Source organism: Microcebus murinus, chromosome X, assembly GCF_040939455.1.
Source record: "Microcebus murinus isolate Inina chromosome X, M.murinus_Inina_mat1.0, whole genome shotgun sequence".
Taxonomy (NCBI): Eukaryota; Metazoa; Chordata; class Mammalia; order Primates; family Cheirogaleidae; genus Microcebus; species Microcebus murinus.
The window spans coordinates 55829574-55840959 of record NC_134136.1 but is presented as its reverse complement, the minus strand read 5'-3'; the positions used below and the strand labels follow the sequence as shown (position 1 = coordinate 55840959).

Here is an 11386-nt window from a genome sequence, read left to right as displayed (position 1 = left end):
CTAGTTGAAGACACAGAGGAGAGAGGAGGGCTGGTGTGTGGGGGTCTTGACCAAACCCTTGTTGCTGAGGAGTGGCAAGGGGAAGGACCAGGGTTAGGGTCAGAAGTGGAGGAGATGAGACCGGGCAGCCTGGACTGGGTCCTTCCCTGAGCGCCCAGGTTTCCTGACAGCTGTTAAGGAAGCGAGGTGAGAAAGGGTTAAGTGTGCCCCTCCACCGCCCCAAATGCTTCCTGTGTTTGAAATCCTTCAGGTCTCTGCAAACCCTCTGGCTCTTGGCCAGGCGGGCATTGTCCGGGGAGCAGTTGTGGGTTGTCCGAGAGGCAGCGCAGCCTTTGTTGTGGGGCCACCTCGGGGTTCCTCTCGCGCCCTGGCTGGGGCTGCAGAGTGCGTGCCGGGAGGGGGGCGGTGCGGGAGGCGCTCTCCCTCTCTCTCTTCCTGCCCCCCTCCAACCCCCCCCCTCGATGACCACATGACCAAGTGGGCTCGCGGCCAAGCCACAAGCTACAAAATGCAGCCCTTGGAGTGAGCGGGGAGCTTTCTCGCTGGCAGCCAGGGCCTCGGGCAGTTGGAGCCGCGGCTGAGTAGCCAGTCGCTCAGAAAGAGCTCGCCGCTGCCGCCCCGGAGCCGCCGAGGCCAGCTTCGCGGCGCTGCCCCGCGGCGGGAGAGGGAGGCTGCAGGAGAGCGGAGGCGGCTAGCGGGCGCGGCGGCCGGCAGCCTGCTGCAGGGCTCGGGCGCGCACACTCAAGCGGCCCGGGAGCCACGCGAGCTCCGCGCCCGCACGCGCCGGCTGCGGCTCGCGCCTCGCTGTGCCTCCGGGCGCCGGGCCTCTCCGCCCTTCCGCAGGCTCGCCGGGGCCCGCGGCCAGAGGAGCAGCATGAATCTGCGGCTCTGCGTGCAGGCGCTCCTGCTGCTCTGGCTCTCCTTGACCGCGGTGTGTGGAGGTGAGTGCGCGCCTCCCTCCTGCTAGCCCGCGCTCCCTCGCGGCTCCCCGGCTGCAGCCGGCGCGCTCCCCGCCCTCCGCCCCACGCGCGCCCCGCCCGCCTCGCCCGCCTCCCGGGGAGCCCGGCGCGAGCCGAGCAGCAGCAGCCACGCGCCGCCGCGCCAGGCGGCCGATTGACAGGGCGCCCCGGGTCAGTGGGCGGCCGGCCACGGGGACGTTTCTTCTGGGGGGCTCGGCGCTGCTTCGGGCATCACTTGTCTGGCGCCTTGCCCGTCCTGACCGCCCCTCGCAGTCCGTGGAGCTCCGGGCCACAGACGTGTGCTATGTGTCCCACGCCCCGCACCCCACGTGGTGGGGGTGTGTGGAGAGGGACATGCCCGCTCCCCTCATGGGTCGATGGAGGGAACTGACTGGGGCAGGGTGGGCTGGGCTCCCACGTTGAAGATCTGCTGTCTCCTGGAGGTTAGGGGCTGCCGGTCGGTCCAGGAGCGCAGGCCACTGGGGTGATGTGCCAATATGCAGACGTGACACTTGTTGCATAGGCAGGAGCGCGGTGAAGGGCAGAGGCGGCGTGGAGCACAGCGTTTGCTACTTTCAGCTTGCGTGTGAGCAGAGCAGAGGCAGCTTCCCCCAGGCAGGGCTGGCCGGGCCAGGCAAAGCCAGGCTGGGCTGGTCTTCTCCTCCCTTACCCCAAGGTCCTGGCTGCTCTCCTCCCCTGCACAGGACGCCCTCCCCATTGCATCCATCCATTTCTGGGGACCTGGGTCTCCCATATCCTGGCTTCAGCCTCCCCCTCTCCTCTGTGCCAGGCACGGGCATGCTTCACCTTAGTCCCCCTGTCTTCACACACCAGAGGAGGAAACACAGCACCTGACCTGACCTCTCCATGGAGCTCAGGGAAGGGGAGTCCTTTCACCCCACCTGCACCACACCCCCCACCTGGCAATGCTTGGCACCAGTGCTCCCTTGCCCGCCCAAACCTGGTCCCCACCAACTCCCCAGCAGCCCCATCCGGGGCTGCCTGTCCTCCATGCGTCAGTGTCTCCTGGGGCTGCCAGCTCCCACCTCCAGCTGCCACAGTCCTGTGATCTGGCTGTCATTGCTGCGCCTGGCACCACAGAAGGGGAAGGCTGAGACCAGGTGGACTAATGCCAGTGCCAGAGCTGGAGTCACAGGGAGGTGAGAGCAGAGAGAAGGAGAGGGCAGGGCAGCAAGTTCCTAGAGGAAGGGCAGAGGGCCCTACTTGATTCCAAACCCTCCAGAACAGGAGGATGGCATGCAGCCCAGGAGCCTCCAAGGGGCCTGGCCAGTTCTGCCTGCCTCTTTGTAGGCCACCTCCTTTTTCTGCTCTTGCTTTTCGGACCTGGTCTGGCCCTGGGAGCACCACCTGCCTTCTGAGGAAGGCGCGTTGGTTGGGTCTGGCACCTCCTGCCTCCAGGTGGCTGTCAGTGGTCTCCCTCTTCAAGACTCCCTTGGTGAGAAGGAAGGAGGCTTGTTCCTTAGAAACTCCTGTCAGGCAGGCCATGGAGAGAATGGAGCAAAAGATACAAATGAAAGACACCACACGGGCCTGCCCTCCAGAAGCCTACCATCTGGCGTAGCTGGCAAGACAAAACACTCACGTGATACCACCACAGGCAGATAGTCCAAGTGGTGCCTTCAGGGAAGAAAAAGAGTGGGTGCAGAGAGGGTGTCCCAGAGGAAGGTGGGGCTTCTGGATCTGCCTTCCAGAAGCTATGGGGAGACCCGGGACCAACAGACCACCACTCGAACCCTCTTGGGGTCGAGCTGTTGGGGCAATATTGGTAAAAAAGATAACTGGTTTTAAGGGAAGGGAAGTTGGCCAGGCTATGGGAGCACCATGTGTGTCTGGCCCAGAGCTTGTCACTTCTTGCTTTAATTCACCTTTCTTCATTAGGTCATCTGCACACCCTGGTTTTGGTAAATTCATTGCCCTCATATTTTGCTTAAGCCTAGTACTGGAAACTTCTGAGGCTTCTACTACCTTCTCCACCCCCTGACCTCTCCTGGAGCCTGGAGGTGGCCACCAGCCAAGGGTCCAGGTACACGTCCTATTCCTCTTGCGTCCTGTCCTGTGTTAAAAACAGGGATCGCAGAACTATCTTGTCCTCGGCCCAGACTTGCATGCTGTCCCCAGCCAGAGTCCCCAGTCAAAGTTCTGGGCCTGAAAACCATGCTTCCTCCTCTCCACACTCTGTTCTGACTTGGAATGTCCACCCCCTCTCTCCCTCCTCTCGACCACACACACTCCTCCACTGCCTCCTGACCTCGGATACACTTTGCTCTTCTGGGTCTGAGAGCTCCTGGGCCAGGGCCAAGTGTCCCTTGGTCTTTGTCTAAGCACCTCTCTTTCTCCCCTCCTCCTCCCCGTCCCCAGCCCCAGCTCCAAGTGTGCAGTTGTGCAGTCGCAGTGGCAGTGTCAGGACAGTCTACTGTAGCTGCCATACTCAGGGAGGGGGCATCTCCTCTCCATCCTCAGTCCTAAACACTAAGCACCCATGTAACCTGAGCCAGGCCTTCGCTAATGCAAGTGAAGCGGAGGGCCAGGCTGCCAGACCACTATGTGTCCGAGGGCAACAGAGCTGGCACTCGGAGATAGCACAGGGCACTGGAGAAGGCAGCTGGAGTGGGAAGCTGGGCAAAGAGATACGTGCAGGACCACAGAGCAGTGGAAGGGCATTGCCAGCAGGTTCCCCACCAGAACACCCGTATGGGCTTTTAAAGAAATCACAAGACAGGCCAGCTCATGAGAGGATAAAACAGGTGCGTCATTCCTGGCGAGGCTGGCACGTTCCTGAAAAGTCACACGTACCTCTTTGTGCATCGGCAGAGTTGGCATTCAGGTTGCATGAAAGTCCAATCCTGTCCTCTCCCTGACTGCGGTTCTCAGTGTGGAGATGCTGTAGCTTCATTGCTGATGGCGCTTCAGCAAGCGATAGCTCCAGTCCCTCTAGGTGTGACATTCTTTGGGGGATGGCTCCATTCTCCTTTTAAGTAGCGAATGAATTGGAAGAAGCTATTTAAGTGCATTAGAGATGGCTCCCATTTCTAAACGGGAATTCTTTTGTACAGAGATGAGAATCAACAGCTTCTAATTTGTCCCTTTGGACAGGATAAAGCCAGGGTTTCAGGTGTCAGCTTATCTGACTGTGAGCCAGACCCAGTATCAAAAGTAGGAAACAGGTGGGCAATGGGCTCTCAGTGCGGGAGGTGTCTGCAGACTTTGGGTGACATAGAGGACAATGAGCCCTCCACCCAATGGGAGAGATGCAAGAGGCCAGGGGCTGCTGGGTGGCTGCTCTCCAGGGCCTGGCTGAGTGCTCAGTCAGCTCACGGTAGCTCTTCTCTGCAGGTCTAGGGTCTAGACATCTTCCTGGCCAGAGTCAGAGCCACCATTCCCGCTTCGCATCCTGTCCCATTCCCAGCTTGGCCTCCTGCCCCTTAGGGCCTTTTTCCCCAGCGCTCCCTTCCTGACTGCCACACTCACAGTCTCAGGTGCTGAGCACATGGAGATGACACCCTCCCCCTGTTGGCACCGTGCCTCTCTTCTCCATGCCCACTGGGCCCCTGGGGTACAATGGCCTGTGCCATTCCATTTCCCCATCCCTTACCCCCTCCCAATAGTTGAAGGCATGGAAGCGAGACACGAGGCTTCACTCGGTTGGTTCACTTCACAAGGTCCCTTGAGTCCTTTCCCTGTGCCTGGCTGCACCCTCAGCACAGTCCTTACTGTCCTCCCACCCCCTGTGATCGGTGTGGACTCCTTAGTAGCATCTACCCTTAGTGGGGAGGGTGAGCCTTGAGGGGACCCCAAGACTCAGGCCAGAAGCTGAAGCTGCTGAGGTGGGGGGCTTAGTGAAAGTTTTTCCCTCCTCTCCCTCCCCAGCCGCCGCCCCCTCACAGATGGCACCAAGAGGGTAGCTCTATGACAGTCAGACAAAAGCAGCCCGCTTGTCCATGCATACCTACTGCTCCAAAGTGCTAATGTAATTTTTCTTTTCATTCTCATAGGTTATAGGTTTAGGGGATGAATTGACATGTTGATCCACCCTGACTATTAGCATGGAAGTGTGAACAGTGAAGCAAATGACCCCAGTGAACAGCAGGCAGGGCCTTCATAGGCTGGTGATTTTCCTGGGGAAGAAGGGGAGGGGGGCGAGGGTTAGAGAGGATGCCTGTGCCGGTGGGGTGGGTGTGTCTGGGTGTGAGTGAGGAGAGCAGCAGGCTGGGAGCCTGGGCGAAAGAGGGCCCTAAGGACAAACCCCGCCAACCTTTGGCCCAAGAGGAGGCTAAATGCCTGGAAATTGTGTGCAAGCGGAGGAGGACTCACACGAGCCAGGCGCCAAGGAAGGAACCAGAGCATGGGGATGTTGGAGGCAGGGGAGGAGGGAAGGAGGAGCTGCCAGGAAGGAGTATGACTGAGGGGCGGGCAGCCAACAGGAGACTATATGGAAACTCTGAGCTAGTGGTGGGGATTCCTGGATGGATGGCAATGGGGCTCAAGGGACAGGGGTGCACTGAAGGCCAATCTGATGGTGTGGGTGGGGGAGAGACTGGTATTCATTATCACTGGCCTCAGACACCGTATTTGTGCAGGCCAGCCCTGTGCTGGGCATTGCACAAGCACCCCGCCCGACCACCTCTTCCCCAGCACCGTCTCGTCTCTCTGCACTGCCTGCCGCTGGCCAGGCTTATCTGGGGGGAGGAGGCAGCTCAGCTTCTCTGGCTGGACTGCTCCACTCCAGCCTGCATACCTTCCCCCTCATTGCACCCAAGAGCACCCAGCAGCACTTGGATTCTGTTGTCAGGGCTTAGTCTGGCATCAGGAATCTTCTACTCTAAGCCAGATGTGGATAGATGTAGAGAGGAGCCCCAGAGTGCAGAATAGAAGCCAGGTGGGGTTGGAATGGGAGGAATTTACATCAGACACAGGATGGGGAGTGTGAGCTGGGAATAACAGGACATAGGGCATTGGTGGGAGGTGCCCACTATAGCAGCGCAGCCCCCTCCTGGTGCACAGGTGACCATTGTCTCATTCATCCATTCATTCATTTATTCATTCATCCATGCAGTATTTCCTGGGCTCTAAATCTGGTCATGGGCTGAGTAGAGCCCAGTATGAGGCACACTGAGTCAGAAACAGCTCCCACCCCCCACCCAGCAACATCCACAGGGAGGACTTGGGAGCATGAGTGAGCCTAACCATGATGCCTGACCACCTATGAGATGCCCAGGGGTGAGACACGAGGTCTCTAGTACTCAAAAGTAGGTCACCCTGCATATTGAAGGGTGTAGGAGTACAATGGGATGATGCTCATCATTTGCTTTAAAATACTGCAGCCAAGAAAAAAAAAATGGGTAACTAAAACGTATGTGACTCCATCTGGATGGTTGTTGAATTTGGATGATGGGTACATTGGGGGCAGTCATTGTAATGTCATATGTCTGAAATGTTTGAAGTGTACCATTTTCAGGGGTGCTATAGGGGGTCCTGCCTCCTGCATCCCAGCCAAGTACAGGCATGATGTCCCAAAGTGCAACCACTCAATGACGTTCCAAAAGAAAGAACACATTTGTGCCTGTTAGAAACATGATTTAACTGTCAAAAGGACATAGAATCAGCTTCATCAATGGCAAGATGTGAGTCGTGGGTTCTGTTTGCCCCGGGATAGTGTACAAATTGTAGATTTTTCAAGATGGAAAAGAAAAACCAAAGGAGAGCTATGAGGAGTGCCACCTCATGGAGAGTTGCCCCTGGGTGGGGCCTGTGCTCTGAGGCCCTGCCTATTTTCATCAGCCTTCTCCACTAACAGACTTTCTTCTTCCTGCAGGGCCCCTGATGCAGCCTCCTGAGGGGAAGGGGCTGGAGGAAGGCAAAGTCCGCCACCTGGTGCAGCCCAGAGCCTCAAGGAATGGACCAGGGCCTTGGCAGGGAGGTCGGAGGAAATTCCGCCGCCAGCGGCCACGCCTCTCCCATAAGGGCCCCATGCCTTTCTGAAGCAGGTACTTGAGCCTCTGGTCAGTGGGCAGCGCCAAAAGGGAGGGGAAGGGACAGCCTGGAAGCTGGGTGGCCCTGCCACTCATCACTGGTCAAACACATCTACCAAGCAGTCCTAGCACCATACAGGCATAGGGGCTGGGAACTGGCATGGAGCTTCTGGAACAGCTGTATCACCCTTTCATTGTACAGAAGGGGAGACTGAGGTCTAGAGAGGGGCTAGATGCTTGAGACCAATCTCCCGACTCCCCAAGAGTTGGGTGCTGGCTCCTCTCCACCTGCTGCCTGGGGTTGGGCAGGCTGGCCCGGTTGGAGAATTCTAGAATCCTGGCAGGCTTTGATGACTGGGATGCCCAGGGCAAGCCTACACGTGTCCGGTGTGAGTCGTCACCAGAGAGGGGGGAGGAGGCAGAGAGCCTTGCAGGGTTTGGGACAGAGAGCAGGAGGACAGTTGTGGCTGAGGTTGCCAGGGCCGTGGGAAGCGGGGAAGAATCCAGGCAGCTGCAGAGAGAGCAGGGCCTAAGCCTGCCCCTGAGGCCCGGCCTGCTGTCTCTCCCGCTGCAGCAGGGACAGGGTGGCCCCAACCCAGGGACTGGGGCTTTACATTCAGGGCTGGGCCGTGGGGAGATGAAAGCTGTCTCCTCTCCTTTCCTGGTGGGTTCTTCTGGCCTAGACCACACCAGTGACTTCTCTCTTGTTGTTTTTGTCTCTTTAGGACTGAAGGGGCCCCTGAGTGCCCACGCACTGCAGCTCTCTGTGCTCCATGCCTTGGTCTGCTTCTCCGGAGCCCTCATATCCATTCAGCTTTCGTCTCACACCTGTTCTAGCTGCTGATGGTCCCAGCTCTTCTCACCCACCAGCTCCCCAAATGGCGCCCACAATTCCCTTTCCCCAGGATCCATCCAGCCCATCTTCTTGGCCCCTCCCGGATTGACCCGGGAGACCCAGCCCTGGAAGCCCTTCCTTCTCCTCCTCCGCCCTGCGCTCTAGTCCCTGCCTCTCCCATCTAACTCCCCAACCTTGTGTGTTCCCCCCGGGGCCAGGTGGAAATGCTCTGGTCCTCAGTGGTCAGTGGGCTCTAGCAGCCCATGTTTTCTTGTCAGCTGGACCTCTGGCCCGGCTTCCAGAGAAGAATACAGACATGCGCAGTGACAGGCGCTCTAGCTGGAGGGGTTGGGTGCTGGGATCCAGGTGCACTGAAATGGGGGGAGGGCGGAGGGGCGGCACCCTGGAGAAGGGGGTGGAAGCACTTCTTCCTCCTCCTGGTGTTTGAGCTCAGCTAAGGAGGAGGTGAAGGAAAGGGGCCCATGAAGTACTTTGTCACTTGTCTCACCTCCTGTGCCTCCTAACACTCCCTATCCGCCCCCTCCCCCCAAGCCAAGTCAAGCTCTAGGTCAGGAGGGGAGGGTGCCAGGCCCGACACAGCTCTATACCCTCCCAGGAGTAAAAACCAAACAGGAAAGTTGTTGATGCCAAGAATGACAGAATATCAGAGCCCAAAGGACCCTAGGAGATCAGCCGCCTTATGCAAACGCCTGCAAAAACAGGCCTGGAGAGGGGAGTGACCTGCTCAGGGTTATTGCAGAACCAGGATGGGGACGGAGTCTCCCAGCTTTATGATGTCCTCTCCACTCTCGATGATGTCTTTTCAAAACAAATGAAGTGCCTTTTCCTGAGGTTGGGGCTGGGGGCGGCTGGGATGGGGAGAGAGAGGCAAGCTGGCTGTGAACTGCCCTGTTGTGGGGGACGGAGCTGCTCCCACCTCCCTCGCCTTCCCCAGCTGGGCCAAAAGCTTCCAGAATTGGCCAGCTGCCCCCATTCGGGCAGCATTCCCAGCCTGGGGTACTGTAATAGGGGCCGCTCAAGCACTGAGACTATCATTCAAACCCCAACAGTGTTTTTCTGTGAGCCAAAGGTAGCCTTAACTCTTGAGGTCAATAGCCTTCCCTTCCTGTTAACTGGACCTTCTTCCCTGTGGTCTTTCCTTGGGGGAGGGAGGGGGCAGATAGCGGAGAAGAGGGAAGGAAAGGAAAGGAAGGGAAGGAAGGAGGAAAAGATGGGAGGAAGCGCAGGTGGGATAGCCCCCCAGGAGACCCCAGCTTCCATGAGGGGCCTACAGCAGCCCTTCCCTGCATGGGGGCTCTGTCACTCACCTTTCTCCTGAGCAGGTTTCCTTCTTAGAGGCCTCCCAGGAGGCAGAAAAGAGAATACAAGAGCCTGATGCCCCGCTATGTATGTGTGGGGGCAGGGGGAGTGAGGGTCCCCCAAGTCCCACAGTAACCCCAATGTCTACCTGTCCTCCTCCCCTGAGTCCTTTCCCTCTGCTGCTGCTAACACTGCTGCTGCTTCAAGGCCCGCCCTGGGGAGCCAGGCTGGACACCAGCCTCTCCCACACCCCTCATGCTTGGAGTGGGGACTGGCCAATGTCCAGAAAGTGTCTTCTGCCACTGATGCCCCCACCAGGGACTGGGCTTTTCTTCCCCCTCCTTTCTGCGTCTCCTTTCTCATCAGCCTGCAGCCAAGCCCAGCCCCATGGGGAGGAGGAGAAAGCGGGGTGGCTGAGGAAGTGGGAGATACGGGGCAGAGGAGGGTAGTGGGTGGGCCGAGGGGGGACTGTCTTATTTAAAGTGGTTGTGTATGATTCTTATACTAATTTATACAAAGATATTAAGGCCCTTTTCATTAAGAAATTGTCCCCTTCCCATAATTGTATTCATTGTGTTTGTAAAGATTATTCTGTGTAAATATGTCTTTGTAATAAACAGTTAAAAGCTGACAATTCGCCCTTACTCTTGGAGGTCATGTTCAGGAGGAGTGTTCCTTTCCCCTGAGAGCCACAGTTGTCCCCATGCCCACATATTGCAGGGAGGTAAGTGCCTGCATCCCAAATCAGTTCTAAGTCAACTGGCCTCAAACTGATTTGCCATAAGCTCACAAAAGGAATCCCTATGTTCACATAAAATCCAGCTCACTCTTAAGTTTTTTTGCCGTCTGTTTGGGTGTCCTAATATATATATATATATATTTTTTTTTTTTGGCAATGTCATTTAAAGGATTTTTAAAAAAAGCAATTTATTGAAAAACATGCTGATTAAATGGAGCTCTACTAAAGATTGTTTTGTATCCTTGGTGGGTGTCTTCTTCTTTTTTACCTACTTTTGAACACTTTCAGGACTTTTTAGCCAGTTTGCCTTTCTTGAAAAATGTTATGTTTTCAGCAATAAATACAGTTGGTAATGACTTTGTATGTATCATTTTATATTTTACAAAGTGGAGTTGCTTGATAAATGAGATCACCTGAAAAATAAAATTCAAGGAGTTCAATACAATTCTGCCCCATCTGTCTCACTTCTTGCTTGTTGTCAAAATGCCAATATCTTGCAGAACAGAAAGGAACACTGGGTATATGCTAATTTGGCTAATAAACCCATTAGGTGCACATAGGCATACACAATGCAGAGCAAAACCCAGTGAGAAGGAGACAGGAGTGATCAAAATGGGTGCATTTGATAAATCTTGTGGGAAATTCTATAGATTTGACATGTATTTAGTGCTAGAAATAGACAATTTTAAAGAACAGGTTTTTAGACAAACTTGCTAAAAAGTCATAAAACTGCTCACTAGGAGATAAAATAGAAAAAGTCACCCACAAGCATAGAAAACAATCTCACCATTGACAGAATGCTGCAAATTGTGACATAGTGATTTAAAAACGCAACGTTGCATTGGAAATTCCTCTTAGGAAAATTTGTGCAAAATGCCTTATTTTAAAATTACTAGTTTGACTTTTAGGCAAGCTGGTCATCAGAGGAACTGGTTTTAGGCAGAGGTTTCGGGCAAGTTGGCTTTATGCTGATTGGTCTGTTACCTCCCTAATCACACCCAAAGTTCTAATTTCACATGAAACCAAGGAGAAGGGCTTGGGAGGGGCAGGACAACTTAATACTGATCCATAGATGTGCAGCCCTTTAACTGTTTTCAGAGCTCTCCAAAAATATTCACTCAGTTTATCACTCTTACAACTGGATCACACAGACCATTGTCCCTATTTTTACAATCAGGTCACACAGGCCACTGTCCCCATTTTACATGAGAAAACAGACTTAGAGAAGTGAAGTGACTTGCCCCAAATCTCTTTGCTAGTAAGTGATTCTGGAATCTGATCTTCAAATTCTAGAATACAAACTCTTTCTACAGTACTACGGAAGGTCCCCTAGCTAGAGAGAAGGATTAAGTACAAAATGTGTTTGGTATTTTCAGTAAGTGCAATGGGAATTTGGAGTACAAAACGGCGTGGTGTGAACTGGTGAGGTCGGGGAAGGCTAGTGGAGGCTGAGTGATTAAAATCGGTCCTGGAAGGCCCAATAGCTTTTGCTTAAGAAGACCAGAGGATGAGGCCACCAGGGTCCACAGGGCATATGCAGTCA

At 55.3% G+C, this 11386-nt stretch overlaps 1 protein-coding gene across 1 annotated transcript; it reads left to right on the top strand.

Annotated features, from left to right (window-relative positions):
- Nucleotides 1-535: 535 nt before the first annotated feature.
- APLN (apelin) lies at nt 536-10272 on the top strand. The gene is made up of 3 exons (XM_020284939.2): nt 536-941; nt 6793-6964; nt 7675-10272. Exons 1-2 carry the CDS (start codon nt 875-877, stop codon nt 6957-6959), a joined length of 234 nt encoding a protein of 77 aa, XP_020140528.1. The 5' UTR covers nt 536-874; the 3' UTR covers nt 6960-6964; nt 7675-10272.
- The last annotated feature ends 1114 nt before the right edge of the window (nt 10273-11386 follow it).

Coding starts and splice junctions, on each gene's coding strand:
- APLN (XM_020284939.2), top strand. CDS start 875: ATGAATCTGCGGCTCTGCGTGCAGGCGCTCCTGCTGCTCTGGCTCTCC. Junction 942..6,792: donor CTTGACCGCGGTGTGTGGAG/GTGAGTGCGCGC, acceptor TTCTTCCTGCAG/GGCCCCTGATGCAGCCTCCT.